Raw genomic sequence first — 21586 nt, 5'->3', positions numbered from 1 at the left:
ATAATGAAACCGTGGCCCGTGCCGGCAGTCCGCCTCTACACTCGTATGGCAGTCGCGCGAAGGATTCAAGAAAAACGCAAATACGACGAAAGAAAAGGACAACGAAAGAAAAAAAATTAAGAGTGAGGGAGACGGGTGAATGCGAACATTAACAACAAAAAGTGCCCTGCACGTGCGTCCCCTTTTCTTCAGCCTTCCTACTGTCTTTCCTTCTTTATTTTTTTTCCTGGACCGACGCCTAGGCGGTGATTACGTTCGCTTCCTTCGGTGGGTGTGCTCGAAGCTGCCGGACCTATACCGGCGGGGCACGGCGACGCGCGCAAGAAATTGCCGAATCGATCGCGTACGGCTGTCGTTGTCGTCGCCGGGGTTAGAGGAGGGTACACCGCACTGTGCCGCGCAGACGTGTCAACGCAAGTTGTCGAGGCGGTGCGCGGCTGGCGTTGACCAAAGCCGTTCGCTAGAAAGGTGATGGAAACTGTGGCGCTTGCTCGCTCCGGGCATTAGCAGCGTACTTCATTCCGGTGCAAACGCTACACGGTATCCCGCTCGGCTGTAACGCGTATAACGTGTGTTGATATGGTAAAGACCAAGACGGCGTCAAGCTAAGATGCGTTGGTCATGCCATTGACATTTCAACTGACTGAATCCTTCCATGATGCCATATACCATGCAAGGACTGAATTCAATTGAATTCCGGGGAATTACGTGCCAAAACCACGATTGCATTGCTGGGCACGCCGTAGTGGGGGACTTCGGATTAGTTTTGACCACCAGGGGATCTTTAACGTGCCCGCAATGCACGTTACACGCTTGCATTTCGCGCCCATCTAAATGCGGTCACCGTGGCCGGGATTTGATTCCGTGACTTCGTGCTTGGCAGCGCAACACCACAGCCGCTAAGCAACCGCGGCAGGGTTTACACCGTACAAGACATTTGAAGACAGGCTGTTACCTTTTACTAAGGGCAATACTGATAAACCTATCGCGTACAAAAAAGTGCTAATTTTATCACCTTACCCTCCAGGTAACTTGAAGAAAAGGATTTTCAGTGCATGCCCTTTACATCGGACGTAATCTGAGGCGGACTTAAGTCACTAATTTGAGTAATTGCGTTTTGCCTGCTGTATAATGCGTCCTACAGCTTGCTCGAGCTTGTTATCATAATGCCTCTTGACAAGACACGCTTGATGTATGAGAAGCATAGCCCGAACTTGAGAGCATTTTGCACGTTGTTCGATAATATACAGAAACGCGGTCACAGAAATCAGCAATAAACGATTGTCCGGTATATTTTTCGTCATCACACACGTCTCGGAGGTCTGTAGACTTTGTGCAAGATTATAAAATGTATATCGTAACTGTTCCTGCTGTGTTGACTTTTCCTTCTTCCGCGTACGAGGCGAACACTAATGATGAGATGCCTTCTTTTTTTCCACACCGTGCGTGTTCGTTTTGACACCACTTCAGTGAAATGTTCCCGCACGCCGGCACAAGGTATCACGTATTCTCCCCATTTTTCCCGAACTACTTGTTCACGGGAATTCCATGTGAATTTTGCATAATTTTGTAAAACTAGCAAAAGAAAACAAGTGCTAACGCAGCACTCCATACATAAACAAAAATTCTGAAAACAAGAATACCGAGCTTGCATTAAGTATTCTATCTTGACGATACTCTAGTAGCCACTGCCATTTAACCTTTCAACCAGAACAGGCGATACTCAAAACATTTTTTGTCCACCTACGCAGAATCTAGGACTACCGGAGAGGTTTTTTTTTTCGGTGAGGCTATTTTCAAGCTTGTTTCTCGCAGAAAGCTAAATAAAAACAGTTTGAACTGGAGCACTTAACTGCAGCTTTAAGTGCAGCTTGCGTGACCACCTCAAGGACTTTTCCTCACAGCCTGCGGCGACACACACGCCTAAACCAACGTAATAGCTATAAGCTTGAATTTTTCTTCGTCTTCCTTACTTTCCTCATCCTTCGTCATCGGCTGTGATATTATCTCGCTCCATTATGTACACCCACGCGAAGCTCCCCTCAACGCAATCCTGCTGCAAAAATATAAAGGAAACGAGAGACACGAGCCAACGGGACCGCTTCCTGCACACGCCAACAACGTGCGTCTCGGGTCCGTTCTGCTCTAGGATCAACAATGGGAAGACAAAAGGCCTCACGGCGCCGAGGTGTTCCGCTGTTGGCGGTCGGGCATTCAGTGAGAGAGGGACTAGGCACGGGCGACGCGGCCCTTTCTTTCTTTTTTTATTTCTGCGACCACTGCTGCCAGCGCCTGACAAGCGGCAGGAAACAGCGGTAGCGCGGCTTTGAAGTATGCTCCCTCCCCGGGGTCTCCCCTTGCGCACCCCCGGGTGCGTGCTTGAAAAGGCTGCTCCAAAGTTTCACTTTTGCGTTTTACTGAGCTCCTACTTAGCCTCACTGCAATAACGCCGACGCGCGCACGCGCCGATGTCGCAAGCTTTATGAGGAAGGGCGGACGAGGATGCTTTAATGCCAGTATAGTGATTCTCAGCGGTTGTCGCGGTCTCTGTACGTCTGTGTACACGAACTTCGCATCGCTGTGTTGTTTGAGCGCGGTGACGCCTGTTGGCCCGAGTGGGAGTGCGGGCTAGACGTTGGTTTGCCTCAGACAAAATGCCTAACCGGCAGTATCCAGGTGCAAGGACGGCGCGTTTGCTTTTCTATATAGTAAAGCAAACGCGCTCCTCTATAAAGAGGAGACGTGCACGAGCAGATCCGCGGATTCCGCCAGGGCCTTCACATTACTGGAAGTTCTGAGAGCATGCGGGTTTTTTCTTTGCTACCTAAGTCTTTTCTGAGCGGCAAACTGGTCCAGGTACTTCACACCGCTTTCCTGGCGTGACGGTTGACTGGCAGCACATTCCTTGTTGAAGGGCAAACGATATAGTTTCGTCAAAGGGTTTCTGGAAGGTTTTCGTAGCCGTGTGTTGAGCATGCTATTGCGACTGTACGACGCAAATATTAGGGCAAGGTTTACTTAGAGCAGCAGATTTTGATCGAACGGGGATGTGGCCTTACTAACCTGAGTGCTCGAAATGGTGGCAGTCGTGCAGGGGATGTCACGGTGATGGAAGCTCATGTTTCTCGCGGAAAAAACGCGGCTTTGTCGACGGCTGAACAACCTGTAGTAAGTATTTCGTGCTCAGAAACTGCCGCGAGCCTTTATTGAAAGTTTAACTTGGTTCAGCTAAGCGAGGGAGCTAGTTATGCAGTTTCATATGACTTCGTGCATAATGTGTATGCTAGAATAGAACTACTTAGAAATTTGATCTCTACAGTTTTCATTATTGGCAACTGTTAGCATGGGGAACGAGGACGCTTGCAAACGAATGCAGGGCGTGTTCTACTAGTAAATTTTAGATAATTATGTCACCGGCTACTCACCAATCAATAATAAATATTAAAAGGAACAAGGAGGATCATCTTTCAAATGACAAATAAAGAAAGAAACGATGAGCTTTCTTACATGCTTCTTGCTTACACACGTATATTCCGCTCAAACGCCATACAGTTTCTTTCCACCTTGGAAGTTGGCGAGCGTTAGCAAAGTTGTATACAGAACGTAGGGGTCGCTCTTATATAGACTGCGGAGAAAGTTTGAGTTTTAAAACAGCATCACTGTAAAAGTTATTTCGCTCTTCAATCACACCGTGTGCCATTTCCAAATTTGTTGGAAACACTTCCCAGTTCCTGCTCGACGGTGCCAAAGACACCGCGCTGATACATTTAGGCTTTGTCCATTATATGGGGCCAGCTCCCCGGAAGGTAACGTAGAGGCGTCTTATAGGTGCCCAAAATCAGCGACAGATCTGCGAGGCTGGATTCGCCTTCCATGTATAGACACGCAGACTCCCCTTCCCCCACACACACACACGTGCGCACACCCACGAACGCACACAACATACACACACCACACACAAGGGCACGGAAATATCAACCGATGTTTCTGAAAGGTGGCGCAATAAGCAAAAACTTGATGGAAGTCAAAGCATAGCAGGCGGCGGTGTGGAAGGAAGGAGAAGTATTGTGCGCGCTGGTTCGGGCCCGGGCCGGGAACAAAAGCCGAATCGATGAGCAGCCTTCGGGAACAGAGGTGTCTCGTTGCTCGGAACACAACACTGAGCCGCAATGCTCAATACACGATTTTTTTTTTTTTTTGAGAGACGTAGATTCCCAACAGCGACGTTGAAACGGAAACAAGGAAACTAGGAGCAGCTGTTGACGCAGCGGCAGAAGAAACAGCTGCAACAGCATGGAAGCACCGATTCAACGTTGTACGCTGAAGCGACTATATAGATAACAGTGTAGTGGCATGGAGAGGGGGACTATTGATTGTTAGAGATCGTTCACTCACCGAAGGCAGCAGATCTTTCGCCTCCGTGCTTTGACACACATCAGTTGGCGGATTGAAGCTGTGGAAGCTCATATAATGTTAAATTGGTTGGAGTAGGCGTTTATCTTGCCATTTTGAAACATTCAGAACCATAGGGGGCTGTTGATATTCAGCATGTCGCTCTTATATATAGTGTTATATAAATCATGGTATTCAAGATTTCTTGGTGTCTATGTAAACTCAAAGCACTGATGGGCCCGCAGCCTGTGTTGACAGCATATGAATGGATTCATGTTAGCGTGCTAATCCTTTCTTTGGGGTTCATAAGAGATGTTCTTTTTAATGAAAGCTGGATAAGGATACTTCGTCCATGTCATCTTGAAGTGTTGTCGACAATCACGACTTTGTTGGATAGGTTAACGGAGAGTCGAGAAGGGTCGCGGGATGACGGAGCTGCGTACCTTCAGACAAGCCAATGTTCGCGCGATTGAAGTACTACGTGTATGGATTTACCTCAGGAGGACTGCGAGTTGAGAAAATTGGTAGATATTTGCGTTACTGAAAGGCAGGCGTCCAAACACGGACAGAGATAGTAAAAAACCTAGCGAGGGTGTTTGTTTTGCTTTACTCACTCCTACTTGTGTCAGGTCTTTGTATCTGCTCTTTAGTAGCATTAATTGATCGTGCAGCAGAAAAAAAAAGAACCTGTGGTTTTCATTGTTGCTTTTAGTGGGCACTTAACAGCGAACGAAAGCATACAATGCTTACGACGACAGAGTGTACCGTTCGAAGAACTAGTCGATCAAGATGGGCAAATGTTTCCAAACCTAACTGAACCATACTTCACAGCGGGCTTTGTTCAGGTCACACAAACTGTTTACATAATACGCTGTAATTTTGGAATATCTTTCTCATTTAAGGGAACTTAAATACTCCATTTTTTGACGAATTTTCAGTAACTTAGGCTAAAAAGAAAATGAAGAGTTCATGAAGCTCCTAAAAACTCGAGGATGTAACAACTAAAGACACTAAAAAAAACAACACCGTAATAAACAAAATAATAAATAAGTGAAGTGCTAAGGTGTTTATTTAAGCCTAACCTCCACCAAATGTAAAGGTGTTTCTTTACAGCGTAATCGAAGACAGGAGAGATAGAACGCGTTGCGTAACCTATCCCTGCAAGGCGCATGAACCGGCCCAGTACTAAACGCTGCCAATGCGCCTGGCTGAACGGTGCTGCTTCTCAGCTCCAAGAGGTAAGAGACTAGAGAAGGGATGCATAGAAAGTTCGTCGTTGAATTAACCGTGTTTTTTTTTCTTTTGTTTTTTTTTTATTTCCCCCTTTTGTGTGTGTGTGTTACGAAAAGTTAAAACGAATGCTTGTCTCCTTACCCTCGTCGTCTTTGCCTGCGTACACATTCTCAAAATCGCCGGAGACACACCTCGGCGACTGACTGGCTACCGAATATTAGCAGAAGTGTCGGAGACCTTCCTTCTGCGCGTTTCTTTTTTTCAACCTTGCAGCATCCGACGGGACTTTCATCTCGTTCTTATAATTTGTGATACCAACCGAGCCCGGTGGCGTGATGCCGACGACGATTTAGCTACCGTCACATCCACTTATCCTACGTATATAGAGAGCAGCAGGTGCCGTTCTCCGTTAGCTAGCCGGATAGCGCCAAGACAGATGGATTTCTGCTTCTCTGATGTGCACCAATCGCGTTTAGAACGCACACAATTTTCAGGGACGAGTTGCAGGCGCAAGCGCTTTGTATCCCTCGATAAGCGAAAACTTGAGGTTACATTACCTCGACACATTTCATAGAAGCTTGTGCCATATTTACTACTTTTTCTTTCTTTCTTTAACAGCAAGACAACATGTGCGGACAACGCGAGAACGCTAAAATTCGACCAACAAATTAATGCGCACATAAATCGAGCTGGGATGCGCAGAATCGGGGGGGGGGGGGGGGGGGGGGATGGGGGAGGGGTGGTTTGTCCTGCCCCAAGTGGTAGGGTTGTGTAGAGCCCTGTCAAGCTACTGCGCCGACGCCTGAGACAAATGGAGGCATCGCTTGCGCGAAACAGCTTGTTCCCATCCGGGACGATTCGTCTTATACGCCTGGTTGCTGGCCTTTCAACGACGGCCGAACGCTCTCAAATTTGCATAGTATTGATGGGAGACCCTGACGCTCGCGTGCCCGTCGCTCCTCTCGCGGTGGGCCAGCCATTACTCACACGGGGCATCACGCTGCGCTGACGCAGCACCCCGAGCGGCATTTCGGCCCTCCGCTTTCAAGATAATGAAGGAGGAAACGCCGAAGTTAGTCGCTGCGTTATCGCGCGGTTGGCTGACCCCCATGTCAAAGTTGTAGGCACCTACTTCAGTTGCATAAACAGTTAATTTCTCACGCCCGACATTTTTGCGGCGAGCAGTTGTAGGGTTCAGTTTGCAATAACTTCCCTTCGCTGTGCTTCGTTGTCATCAGTGGGCGGTTTCGGAGGAATAGGTAAAGCCTGCCTTATTTTTCCTGGTGTGTCTTTTAAATAGAGATACAAAAAGCCGAAGAACTCCTCGAACTATAATATTTGTTAAGTGTGTTAGCTTATATTGTATTTCTTTATTACTATATTTTTTCATAGAATTGGAAATGTGGACAAGTTCTCTCGCTGGCTTTTTCACAACATATGATAGCAATGAGAAGAAATGGACAGACAAATGTACAGATATAACGTACAGGAAATAATTAAAAAATACACAATGGTTACTCGAAGTTCTGCATCGAAGTTCAGTAATTTCTGCGGCGAATGCTCGCGCCTGCATTGGAGAGACCAACAGAACAGCACAGAGCGCTCTGCAGAGCACATTTGGGCCACTTGCAGGTGTTCCTCTTTGCACAATGGAATTTGCCATTGGAGCTGCTTTGCAAGCGATCCCGCACTTCTACCACCTCGCCCGACCCCATCCACATCCCCAGTTGCCTTTCCTTTTGACAGAAACAGTGTTCCCATGCGCACGTGCGTGTGCATATACGTATGTGTATGCCCACATGCAAGCACGTGCGAACAATACGCAACTCCTGGAATCCAGGCAACAAAGACTAAAAAATGCAACCACTTCCAGCCACGACAAGCCTCGCTCTTGTCGCCACAAATTCAATTTTGCGACGATAGGATGCACAAAAAAAAAATATTGCTTAAAGCCCGTGTCTTCCAATATCGCCACGCGCGCACGGCATCTATGTTGTCGTCGTCTTGTCATATCTACTTATTTAAACTTTCTCTTCCCCTTTTCCTCTTTCGAAACGACGTCTTTTAGCCGGCGTACCTCACTCTAGCTACAACCTTTGATATGCCTCTACGTACGTGGTTTCAAATATGCAGGCGCCCCCGCAACACGTCCGAGACAGTATTATAGGCTAAGAGGAAAGCAGCGCTTTTCACAAATTTTTGTTTCTCTTGTTTTTTTTTTCATTATCTCCTATCGCCTGTTTTGCTCATTCGTTGCGCGCCAAGCAGCAGCGAAAGCTATTCGGCAGCGGCCCCATCGGCAACAACAATGGCAGAAGCGGTAGCAGCATCGACGATCGATTGCCCATCAGGGATCGGTCGGCGTGGTTGAACGTTGATAGGACTGAGCGGCGCGGGCCACGGTGAGGGCGCTTACTTATTTAAAGGCTAATATTTTTTTTCTGAAAAAAAAAAGAAGCAGTGGACGGAAGCGCACGGAAAAAAAGACAACGAAGGGGTGAGGTTTGGCGGGCCAAAGTTGGGCTCGATCAACTGTGACAGAGCGCCAGTACTGTGGATGGGGGGAGGGGAAGGGGGGGGGGGGTGCCTACAGGAGAGATAAACTGAAGCAGCGCTAGCGCGAGAGAGATCCCGCAGCGGGTTAACGGTTTTCATTTCCGCTCGCTCTTCTCGGCGCCCAAGCTCAGCACGCCGCGCTTCGTTGTTCCGCTATTGCCGCCTCGAGCGCTGCCTCTGATAGGCGGAAGCGCTGATCGCCCCTCACGAACGCACGCGCGCACAAACGAGTGCGCGTGATACTCGCTGAGCGCGTAATGCATCCGTTATTAAAAATACAATGGAGGAAAGAAGAGAGAGGGCCCGGGCGGCTCGCAGGCTGATGAGTGAGCGATAGCAGCGGCAGGAACGGGAACCAAAATGTGCTATAAATAATATACGTCCCGATACCAATGGGGCGTTGGAGAGAGAGAGAGAGAGAGAAAAAAAAGACTGATAGGTGGAAAGTGTTGTATTGGAAGAGGCAAGCCACAGCACGAGGAAAGGGCAGGAGGGGGAGAGATTCGATAACGCTCTCGTTATTCTTCTCTACGGGGAGTAAGATTTTTCTGCTTCTTCTGTTTAGTTTTGTGTATTGTTCTCCTCTTTTCTTTACATGTACGTGTTTGGTTGTATAGAGAGAGACGAATGAATGAAAGAGGGGGGAGGGTTTGAGTGAAAATGATTGATGAGCTGAGATCACAACGCTTCCGTTTACTTATGATGTTTATATAGCGGGCCTCTAGTTAATTTTTGCTGTCGGCACATCGCTTGTTGTATCGCGGCCCACTTCGTGGCTGGGCGCCACGTGACAGTGCCCCCTCGCCTCTCACAGACACACACAAGTAGAGAGGAAAAGTAAGGCTTTTCGAAGTGGTCACTTAACATTTATTCACCAACAAGACTACGCCTATACAATAAAGCGGTACTGATTCTTTTTTTTTTTTTATTTTCGCAACCAGCGTTCCTTGATTTCATCGCTTCGCATTTACAACTATAAAGGAATTGCTTTCTGTAGCGCAATGTGTTGGCATTTCTGAGGTGCTCGTTCTCTTGTTTCATTTTAGCGAGTAGCACTGACTGATCATTGGCTGTCACCGTTCAGGTTCATGTAAACTTCCCAGCGGCCGGGCCGGACACTGTCCTTGATCAAGCTCGGCGGTTTTGTGTCACGCTTACTCCTACATTTCCCCCTTTCTCTTACCCCCAGTGCAGGGTAACAAACCGGGCGCTCGTCTACATGATCTACCTGCCTTTCCTCTCCTTGTTTTCTCTCGCTTACCCCTCCATTTTAAGCGAGGACGCTTAGGTTTGCGTGGCTTCGCGATGACCAGTCTAATACCCCCCCTTCTCTATTATCTATGATTGCACGAATAGTTTGTGTTCTGCAAAATTCATGCGCAGCTTTTCTTTTTCTTGCGTTTTTCTTTTTTAATTTTTACAGTGAAGCTGTTAAGGGTTCACTTTTCGATGGTCGCGTCAGGCAATAGAAAAAAACACCGCATATCCACGGGGTGAATGATGATGAGTGGGCGAAGCTCCGGAGGGAATCATCGGTAAACCGTGAATCTTCCGTGTAATTCGCCTAGTCTCGCCGCACTAAATCGAACGATTGGCTTCCACCAATGACACGCGCCATATGTGACGTCATTCCTATTTTATAACAGCACCCTTCATTATAATTGCACCATCTCCCGCTTAAGTGGACGCTAGCACAAACGCGTTAGAAACGTGCAGTACTCTCTAGTAAGGGGGAGAGGCCACAGCGTCTTACGCAGCCGTTTACACATGCCGGAACGTGCACCGCGTTTGCCAACGCCATCACATGACTGCTGAGAGAGTATAACCCCCGTATTCATAAACGCTCCTCGACTTGAACTTGACTTGCCACCGCCTTGGGCAGCGCGTTCGAAACGCGTTGAAGGCGGTGGCAAGTCAAGTTCAAGTCGAGGAGCGTTTATGAATACGGGGGTTATACTCTCTCAGCAGTCATGTGATGGCGTTGGCAAACGCGGTGCACGTTCCGGCATGTGTAAACGGCTGCGTAAGACGCTGTGGCCTCTCCCCCTTACTAGAGAGTACTGCACGTTTCTAACGCGTTTGTGCTAGCGTCCACTTAAGCGGGAGATGGTGCAATTATAATGAAGGGTGCTGTTATAAAATAGGAATGACGTCACATATGGCGCGTGTCATTGGTGGAAGTCAATCGTTCGATTTAGTGCGGCGAGACTGGGTGAATTACACAGGAAGATTCACGGTTTACCGATGATTCCCTGCGGAGCTTCGCCCACTCATCATCCTTCACCCCGTGGATATGCGGTGTTTTTGTTTTTTTTTCATAAAAGTAGACGTGGCTACCTACTACGACTACGACTACTACTACTACTACATACTACAGAGGAGGGACAGACCCACACCCTAAGGAGCTTCGCCCCTAAAAACTCTCATTGGCCGTATGCTGTATGTGCGAATAAAAGCGCGCGAGGGCGAGGGACGCGCGATTTCACGGGGAGCGAACGCACGGCGGAGAGCAAACGCGACTTTCCTGTGCAAGGGGCCCTGCCAGCCTCTGCCTCCTGTGCCGCCGACTCTCTCTGGTTTCTCGCCCGCCTCTCCCCTAACAGTGTCGACAACGGCGCTTAGCCGTTCCGTCACACCGTCAGCGTTTTGACAGCGGTTGTGTGTGGTCACACAAACAACGCGCACAACTGTTGTCGACGGCGGCGGCGTTTTGCTCGCGTTCGCACCGAACGCGCGCGGCTTTAGTGACGTGTTTATGAAGAACGTGCCAAACTTTGCCGAATACCCTACGACCGTGTACCGTAGCGACCAGAAGGCCATGATCCCTGTGGTCACTAAATAAATGAAAACCACCGGATCATATATATTTCTCCTTCTTTAATAGCTCAAATAACCAATTACACCATCACATCTTAATAGTCATAATTGGAAATACATAATTCCCACCATAGTACAGCTTCGCTGGTCTTCCATCTCCACCCCAGTGGAAGGCGTGACAGTTTTTTTTTTTCTGCACGGCGTTGTGTGGCGCTTCTTACCGTTTCTGTACTTATATTTACTTTGTCTTTAAAAGGAGAAAAATATGAACGTATATACTTACGTAGTGACATAAACAAAATAATCATTTTCCTGCTTTAATGAAGAACAGTAATTGAGTAACAAACTGTCACATGCAGAACAAAAAGAGGGAACATGCAGGTTGCAGCTTAAGCGAAATGAAAACTTACTGTGTTGTTTTTTTTTCCGCGTTTTATTTATATTTTGCTCGGAACACGTAGTTCTTGCAGTGTTAGCCTTTTGCGTCTTGCTTGAAATTTCTTACTTGAGCTTTCGTTCTTCAGTAAATGTGCGAAAATGAAAGCGTTTGAACGTGGAAATCATAAACATTGATAGTGCACGCGTCTACGGTTTTGTCTACAGTGCTCCAGCGGTGCACGACAAGCGTGAAATACTAGGAAGCATCCGTTATTCACTGGAATATTAACTTATGTCTCTGTTGTTTGCTTGTCCTGTTATTCTGCCTTTTCGAAGGCGTACCTCCTCTCAATCTAGGAAGCTGCTTTGTTACGCCACTTTCCCTTAACGAGCTGGCTCAGCGCTTCAGAAAGCAGTGAGGACGATAGTACAGAGTCATCACCCGCACTAGCATTCGCGGAAGCACCCGCACTCGCCTTTGCGATCGTTGTGATGAATCAATGCAATACATAGTCCGGCAAAAGCCACGGCACCCAACGAAGATTCTGTGCGCCGACATCTGGAACTGAGCTAGAGCGCGCTGTGCTAACTCGGTCGCGCATAGCTCGCCCGACGCAATAGCGGATCCCGAACGATCCGAAATAAGAGTGAGTAAATTAGGTGCACAATTCAGCCAACCTAGGAATGGATAGAAAGAAAAAAAAAGGGGGGGGGGGGGACGAGGAGGAACGACAACAAACAGTTGCGAGCTGCACACGCTGCGATCCGCCGCCGAGACTAATCCCCTCCGAACGCTGCCGGGCGTACAGCCGGGACACTTCACCGGCACAGTGGCGTGCTCGACGGGTAAGTATCTCGGAGATTGCAAGCATAAATTAGTTGCGCATGTGTTTCTTACCGCTTTCCCAACAGGTCCACTTTCGAAAGCTGGCACAAGTGCACGAAGAAATGTGTGAACGCAGCCGCGCTCACTGGTATACTTTACATGGTAGGATAATGACGATAACAATTCGTTAAAAACAAAGGCGATAGAAAGACGAAAACACGTTGAAAAATGCAAGCGAATGAACAATTAACGAGCCAATGGATTTACCGAAACTTTGTCTGTAAATATATTTTCGTGGTGTTGGGAAGCCATAACACGGTGAATCAACGAATGGAATAAAGAAGTTGGCATAGCGTTATCCGTATTTGCTTGACGTTGCTGTACGGAAGTTTATACGTAGATTGCCGTAGAAATTGCTTGTGTCGCCTCGTCTTTCCATGTAACATTTAGTTTATGCTTTAAACATGAATCTCAACCAATTAACTAATCTGTATTATTGTGGTAACCTCGTTTTGTCAGCATTATGTCTGTCCTGTCGGACGCGAGTCCGTGAGCCGCTTGTACACGTGACCCACAACTCAGCAGGAATTAAGAATGGTAACGAGTTCTTACCTTCAAGTTTTAGATTTCGAGTCGGAAACTTACCGGGCATGCATAGTGCATAGCTTTTTACAGCGAAGCTGTTAAGGGCGCACTCTTCGATGGTTGCGTCCGGCAATAGAAAAAACTCTCATTGGTCGTATGCTGTATGTGCGAGTGAAAGCGCGCGAGGGCGAGGGACGCGCGCTTTCACGGCGAGCGAGCGCACAGCGGAGAGCAAACGCGACTTCCCAGTGGAAGGGGAGCGGTGGGCGAGGAGGTCATCGAGGCACCCTAGACTGTGCGTGTGCGTGCCCCCTCTCCCACTGCGGCACATCTGCGCAGCCCTGCCGGCCTCTGCCGCCTGTGCCACGGACTCTCTCTGGGCTCTCGCCCGCTTCTCTCCTAAGAGTGTCTAGAACGGCATTTAGCAGTTCCGTTTTGGCGCTGAGCCGTGCTCCCTCAAGGGCTGCAGAAGATAGCGCCAACCTTTCCCTTTCCCTCAAGAACCACTTATCATCATCATCATCACGCAGCCAGCGTTTGACAGCGGTTGGGTGCGGTCACACACACAACACGCACAACTGTTGTTGACGGCGGCGGCGTTTTTCCCGCGTTCGCACCGAACGCGCGTGGCGTTATTAGAGAGGTTTAGGTGAGGGGGACGCAAGCGTGGGGCCCCCTAGCTCCTGGGGCCGCGGTACTGCGAATGTGCAGACCTCTCTGCACATGCGCAGTACCGCGGCCCCTGGAGCTAGGGGGCCCCCAACGCTTGCGTCCCCCTAACCTAAAGCTCTCTGTTAACGTGTTTATGGAGAAAGTGCCAACCTTTGCCGTACACCCTATGGCGGTTTACCGTAGCGACCATAAGGCCATGGTCCCTGTGGTCACTAAATAAATGAAAACCACCGGATCATATATATTTCTCCTTCTTTAATGGTTCAAATAACCGATTACACCATCCCATTTTAATAGTCATAATTGGAATTGCATAATTCCCACCATAGTACAGCTTCGCTGGTCTTCCATCTCCACCCAAGTGGAAGGGCTGACAGTTTTTCTTTTTTTTTTTTCAGTATAGCTTAGCGGTGTGTGATTGAAGAACCGTTAAAGTTTAATGTACACTGTTTATCCTCACGTTATGCCATGTAGTCTCGAAATTGCGTAGAATTACGTTATCGCGCTTTTTTTTGTCAAGCGTTTTAACACTTCGCACATATATAAGGAATATTTGGATAAAATAACTGGGATTAGGTATTTATCGGTGCCACCATATTGACGTCTACGGATCATTGAACGGCAAGCGTTCGTTGTACTGCGTGAGAAATGGACACCAGAGCTCACTCACTCCCTGCTTAACATTAAGTGGCTAGACGGTGTGCCTTACGGACGCAAGCTTACGTGTGATGGTAAGGATGGAGGACGATTTCCATGACGCACGTTTTTACCAACGAAGGGGAGATCGCAAGATTTGTTAGCAGCAAATGCGGAAGCCTGATCTTACACGAGAACAATGTGTAGAAGGCGCGCGCCATTTACTCACTTGTCTTCGTGTTTCGCTCTGCTTCACAGTGCAGATTACGCCCGTCTAACCAAATTCCACAGATTACCTATACCAGGATCGATTGGAAACAAAAAAAAATATTTAGCTGACTAACACTGCCGAGGTATCGTGGAGACATCAAGCCAATTGTTTCACGCTAGCGGTGCCCGAGGGACTTTGCTGATACACTGGAGCTAGGCGAGATCTATATGCACGTTGCGCTGAATCCTTCTACAGTTGACAGCAGCGCCATAACACACAGCCTATAGTGAGCGGAAGAAGCAACATTAGAGCGACGCAATTCAGATTCGCGACGACTCTTCGGCACGGTTACACCGCGAGGCAAGAGACGCGCTCGAACAGTGCAGCACGAACGTTCCCAAGCTTTGACGTTAGACTGTGCAAAGCGCGGCGTGGAAACACTCATACAAGCGTCTCTTTGAGTTAGGAAGGTCGGTTGGTTTTCTTCGAAGCTCTAGTGGATTGCGTCGGCGAGACTGGCGCATTAATGAAAGAGTCACGGTGTCCTCTGGCCGCTGCTCCGATGAGACCTTCGTATGAGCCCCATTACGCCCCCTGTATCTTCACGTAAAGCTTGTGCCTTGCTTCTTTCCGTCTTAAGACATCTTAAACAGCTTCAAAAATTCGCATATTGCGAACTTTCAGGATCCCTTTTCTCAGAACTTGTCCGTTTCCTTAATATCATAGTCAATCCCTTTGATTTCAGTATTTCTCATTTGCAAAATGAAAAGTGTTTTTTTTTTTTTGAAAAAAAAAACATGTTTTCAACATCATCTTCAAACAATCCTCCTGAGCACGTGCCTAAAAATATACCATGCAGTGGATTTTTTTTAGAAGACACCCGATAAAAGGAAGCCAAATGTATAATGCCAGCTATGAAAAGTTCCATAATACTCAGCAATGTGACAAGGAGCGGTACTAAATGTCCCTGAGGAGCATCGAGACCACGAATCTGACATACATGTTGCAGATATTTTGTTGCGAAGTATACATTGATCCCCGAAAGAGTGACACACCGTCAGCTTGATTACATCGCTCAGTCATCGTTCACATGTCATCGAGCGGCAGCGAGAACCTCTACAGTAACGGAGCAAGAAACAAAGGCCTCCTTTTTTTTTTTAAATAATAGCGACCGAGTTAGTTTTTAAATACTGTTGGATATCCTCTTGCAGATACAACAAAGCAAGCGTGATGCTGTTTTCTGGGATTATTATTGCAGTGGCCCTTATTTATAATGTATAAACACTTCTTCCTTTTCAAACGTAAGTTCAAATATACAGGGTGTTTATTTTTAAGTTTTACTAATTTTTTTTAAATCGCTTGTGGCAGGTAGCATAACTCTCATCGTTGAGCTGGGTTATTCGAAGAGGCGGAGCTTAGTAGCACGAGGAATCGAAAAACATATACAACTAATTAACAAAATTTTACTAATGAACTGCTTAGTTAATTACTTTACGACACATATTGCAATTTACGAATTGTAGACGGTGAGCTTGTCAGGCGTATCCATTTCGAATGAATTTCCAGAAGGACAGAAGTTTGGACAAATGCGCCATCAAACTCGTCGTAAAAATGCAGTGTTGTTCCACTTACTTTTGTACCAAAATGCTGTGTTATGCATTGAAGCACAAAAGTAACTGGAACGCCCATGTATATCGTGCCACACTTTCGGAAATTATACCGCGAAACTGGTGTCATCCTGGAAAATCACTTCAAGTGGAAGCGTCTTGCAAACTCGCCGGCTACCATTCGTAAATTGCAATATGTGTCATAAAGCAATTAACTAAGAAGTTAATTGTAAATTGTTGCTAATTAGTTGAATGTGTGTTTTGATTTCTCATGGTACTAATGTCCGCCTCTTCAAATAACCCAGCTCAACAATGAGAATTATGGTACCTGCCACAGGCGATCTTAAAAAATTCCGTAAAGCTTAATTTTGAACACCCGGCATAATGTAGTTGGGACTAAGCCCTCTTTCGGTGACAAGAGCGAGACCCAAATCTCGTCAAGCTTTTTATTTTTTGAGACTTCATAATCTCTGTACGTGTTTCGACTCAGTATGGGGCTAAGAGCTTCTGCGATAAGTCCGCCCGACAATTTCGCTGCTCTGGTTAGGCAACGCTAGCTTGAAAAACTGCCTACCCACGCGAAATTCGTCATGCATTATGTAAGCAGTACTAGGTTCGAACATTTCTTCAGTAAGCCTTCGTGCGACGCCGCATATCTAGCTGAGCGCTTACATCCCACCCGTAATCACATGTTCGTTTTAACGAGATCACATTATACGCCCTAGCTTTCAGCCTAAATTCGCTTTATTTGCCGCAAGATTTTCCCTCCACCAGTGTACACCGTAAAAAATGTTCGCCTCCGAAGAGGTGAGCGCCCCTCGCTTTTGCAGATTAGTTTAGAAAGACTAGACTAAATTATGCACGCTATAGAGAATTATGGCAAGATCAACCCGCCACAGTTGACTTGTGTATGCGAAAAATAGAGACGCTAAAGTTTAAACAAACCAAGTTATAGGCTTCAATAGAAAAAGGCCGAGAGCTTTGCGCTGCAAATGCTCTCCTAAGCTCACCACCCTCCCCATTGCATGTATTTTTTTTCGAAGCTAGCTCCCCTCCCTCCCCACCGCATGTTCCCTTCCTATCGCCCTCATCTCTCCCATCCTTATATTCCCCTATTCTAATCCCACTGTGGCCCTCAACGCGGGATAACCAACCAGGTTAACATCCCTGCCTTCTCCCACTTCTTTGTTCTCTTTCTCTTCTTGCTTTTTCACGTACATGCGTTGACTTTTCGGAATTACTACAAGCAGCGCAACACCGTCATTCCCTTTCTGATTCACCATGGAATCCTGCTCTAACTTTCCCGACACATTTTTAATTTGTGTATTTTTATTTTCCTGTGTTTTCAGCCGGAGTGGTTTCTCACTGCCTATGTGGAGTTCTATACTGAGCGCGAAGCCGCTAGTTAATGTTTTGGGTTTTAGGGAGCACAATGAACTTTTAGGGAGCGGAATGCAAAAGCTCTCGTTTACACTTGAATTCGGGAACGCGTGAACGAATCGCACGTGGCGAAATCTGTAAGTGAATGCTTGCGCCCGTCTTTTCTTTATGCTTTCCGCCAATTGATGCGCACTTGCTTACAATGAATTATCACCTAGCCCGGTCACTAACCTTGCTTGCATATAAACCGGAGCCTCTTACTATATAATAATTTAATGCCCACTATGCAGCTTTCGTACGTAGAAGAACTTTGCAATTTGCTTCATTTTTTTTTGTATCACCTCTTTCACCATCACCGAAGTAAAATAGGCAGTATAGCATATAGCTTTTTACGATGATTGAAAATCTTTCAGAAATGAAATAACTGCTTCCAGGAGCAATGTTCCTGCAGGCCCATTCGCATGCATGCTTGCTGTCGTGTTCTGTGAATGTAGCTGATCGTGACACTTTATCTGGCGAAGGCTCGCATTTCTCTTCCCGCCCGCTGACATAGCAGAAGTAAAAGCAAGACCAGAAGTTCTGTGAAATGTACGTTATAGAACACAGGTTGCTCGTAAAAACGTAATACCAAAATTTGGTGCTGTTTGAAAAAGAAAGAAAAAGAAAGGAAAGGAAATGAAGAACGATATGTGACATGGAAACTTCCACGTGACTACATAAGAATGCTGTGCAGTACCGCTGCCTAAACAATTGCTTTACGCACTGTTCGCACTATCAACTCGCGTTCCTTGTCTGAATTCTTTTAAAACTCCGAATTTTCAAACGAGGAATTGAGATAACACGTTCTAGTTCGTTAATATTCCCACTTAGTTTTATACAGATAGCGTTCTTGCTTTTTTTTTTTGTTATTCAAGCCTGCTGCTTCTATTTGTGGTACTTGCATGGGGACTAACTCGTAGTGACTAATTCACGAGTGCTGGACTTATTTCATCTTAAATAAAGGCACTCAAGCACCTTCAGGATCTCCGTAATGCCAGATCAGTCTATCCTCCGATACTGGAGCCACGACAGAAGACCTCACACTCGGTCTTGTCACGGTCACAGTGGGCTATATACCTCCATGTTTTGGTATAAGGACGGTACATTTGCTGAAAACGTGTCACTTAACAGTACTTACGGTACAAGTCCAGGGAAACGGCGCTGGTGACTACGTAGGTTCCGTTGTGGTTCGAGGCCTTGCACATAAGCGACGCATTCAGATCATGCCGGTGCAGCTGCGGCAGCTCCAGTGTGGACCGGGAGACGCCGTGCGACGAGCTGTCGGCCGTGTGGTGGAGCTGTTCCGTGCCGTTGCGCCACCAGGTCACCGTCGGCTCCGGGACGCCTGCGAGTCACGCGAGAATGGCACTGAGTCAAGAGAGCCGCTGACTATTCGGCATGCAATTCATCACGTGTAGAGTTATCCATTCGCGTTTGGCCGCGATATACGAACACTAGTGCGCTGATAGCCTACACACGCTGCACGTTTCGGAGATTTCATTCTGTGCCCCTATCTGCCATTGAAATGAGACAGAAGTGGCGGTGGTGTAAACGTGTTTATCCAAAAGTGACCTCACGGCCAGCTTTCGGGTCCATTTAGTACAACATAGAATCCAGGCGATACTCCACGACTTAGGAGAGGAACGAGATATGATTAGGACCCTACACTCATGGTCGGAGGCCATCCGGATCACTAGGTGATATAGGTGCTGTCGAAGAGACTAAAGAACTAATTTAATGAAGCTAACACCTGCCCTCACTGTGGCAACCATCGACCTACGAAAGTTAGCTTGCCTATGGAATGGTAGAGAATCACCAAAGAATCAAGATCCGATTGAACTATCTATTGTGGCATTTTGGATAAGCACAAACATGTTCGACTACTTTCACGCTGCAGAGCACCGATAATGTGACCAGCGGCTTTATTAGGTAAATTTAGCTTTGGACAGGCGTCCTCATTCCAGAATGCCTTGAGCTCGGGCCGTGTCCTGGGCTCTCGCAATCAGCCGTTGCTGATCCTCGAGGTCGGAGCTGGCCAAGGCTCTCTCCCAAAGCTCGTTGGTATGATAAGGGTTCGGAGGATTTAGTGGTGCCTTTCTGCAACCCCCTACTATGTGCCTGGGGGACCCGGGCTCTGCGCAGAAGCGGCATTGCGGAGAGAATTGTGTAGGGGCTATGAGGTGATTTCGGGTTGGATGAGGGAATGTATTAACCTGTAGAGCTCGGAGTAATCGCTCCTGCTCTCTCTCTAGGTAGTGATTTGTGTGGGGGTGCATATGTTTAGCGGTTTAGCTTGTAGTGTTGTGTGATGTCTTGGTACGAGACTAGAGGGTGCATGCGCTCTGGTTCAGATTCCTCGGCATTGGATCGGTGGGTCAAATCTCGAGCCATGTGGTTGGCGACCTCGTTGCCAGGAATGTCGTGATGAGCTGGCCCCCAGATGATCATGACTGATTTCGTTGGCAGCTTTTGACTGATGATCTTGAGCGTAGTAGCATGAATTCAGCCGCTAGCGAAGTTGCGGCATGCCTGTTGGGAGTCGGTGATTATGACTTCAACCTCTGTTTGGGAGAGCGCGAGGGCTATGGCCGCTTCCTCGGCTTGTAGGGGATTGTTTTGCATGAGCGAAATGCTTCTCCGAGGTTCTTTGTTGACGATGTTCTTTATTGATGGCTGAGCGGGGCAGACAGCCCCAGGCGTAAGAGGATGGACCTCCCCGCTTCCGTGACGGCCAACCTTGTTCGCTGGCTGGATAAATGTGCCTCGATCAGCTCTTCGGCCGTGTTGTGCACTCCTAGTCGTAGTAGGCGTTCTGTGGACGTACTGATCGGCAGGCCCATCGCCTGCTTATATGCTTTTCTGATCGTTGTGTTGATTTTCTTGAATTTCGTCGCGTTGAGTAGTGCGTATGGAATAGCGTAAGTTATTCGAGACACGACGAAGGCTTGGACAAGCCGAAGCGTGTCCGCCTCCCCCATGCCTCTTTTCTTTGTTGTTATTCGCCGGATCATGTGGGTAACTTGGGCTGTTGCATTCTTAAGCTTGTTAATTAATATTGTGCTGGTGCGATCCTACTAGAAAACCATTCCCAATAACTTAACGCTCTGAGACGGAACGATGGTGTGCCCCTCCAGTTGTATGTTGATAGTGGGCGAGTCGGATGCGTGCTTCTTTCGCGGTGAGATCAGGAGCAGCTCCGACTTTTGGGGGCGCAGATGAGACCACATGACTTAGCATAGTCGCTCACGACGTCTGCCGCTTCATGCAAGCGGCTCTCCATTGCCCCGATGGACCCTGTGGATGACCAGACTGATAAAGTCGTCGGCATATAGGCCATGCCTGATCTCCGGGATGTTATCGAGGAGCGGCGGAAGGCCTATTAGAGCGATATTGAAAAGGAGAGGGGATAACACTGCGCTCTGTCGTGTGCCACACCCGCCCAGTAGAAAGGGGTTTTTGGCTTGGTCTCCGACCTTTAGGATGGCTTTTCTATCTAAGAGGAAATATCTGATATAGGAATACGTCCTGGCCCCACAGCCCAGCGTGTTTAGCCTCTGTAAGATTGCTGTATGCTTGACGTTATCGAACGCCCGTTTAAGATCTAAGGCGAGGATATCCGTGGAGGAGTTACGCGTCGCTGGTACAATCACCTCTTCTTTCAGCTGAATAAACGTCAACATGTATGAGCACGTTATTCATGCTGCATGCGGCGCTCTTTGGGTATACAGTGGGGGGGAAATTCCTTTGAACACTTTTGAAGTACCTGTTGCTTGATTATTCTTTTATTTCGTCACTCCACCGACAATGATAGCGCGAAGTCACCTCAATGGGCGAATTAGCAATCGCCAGAAGTGACGCGCGAGATTCGATTCACATCATTGCCTGCTTGCTCAAAAGCAGCGGCTAGTGTTCAATGTACACGAAAATAAAGCATCTTTTAGGCGTTATGAGCCATTTGTAACTGTTCGTGGAGACAGCAGGAACTTAATTTACAGGAGCCATGATACAAAGGAGACAAATTCATACCATTCCGACGAAAGAGAACATATAGTGAGAAAAATCACGTTGTACTTAGAAACAGTTCAGTTGCATTATTTTTGCATTTTGTTTTGCATCTCCTAAACACTTATCGTATCCATCCATATTTCTTTATCTGTTCCGACGAGTACTAGGACAAAGCGGCCCAGTCTCAAGCAAAGGCCGAGGCGGAAATTATACGCCAGGACGACAAGAAAAAAAAGCGCTTGGCGCAGT

At 47.4% G+C, this 21586-nt stretch overlaps 1 protein-coding gene across 1 annotated transcript in view; it reads right to left on the bottom strand.

The window, feature by feature from the left end:
• The window catches only part of LOC119442295 (hemicentin-2-like), a 234635-nt gene that overhangs the window by 35999 nt on the left and 177050 nt on the right, over positions 1 to 21586 (bottom strand). Inside the window, exon 4 of the mRNA XM_037707116.2 lies at positions 18471 to 18677. Within this exon, the coding sequence (XP_037563044.1) occupies positions 18471 to 18677 (207 nt within the window). The remainder of the gene's footprint in view (positions 1 to 18470; positions 18678 to 21586) is intronic.

This window comes from Dermacentor silvarum, chromosome 2, assembly GCF_013339745.2.
Source record: "Dermacentor silvarum isolate Dsil-2018 chromosome 2, BIME_Dsil_1.4, whole genome shotgun sequence".
Lineage (NCBI taxonomy): Eukaryota > Metazoa > Arthropoda > Arachnida > Ixodida > Ixodidae > Dermacentor > Dermacentor silvarum.
The sequence above is the reverse complement of the archived record's forward strand: the minus strand, read 5'-3'. Positions and strand labels throughout refer to the sequence as shown.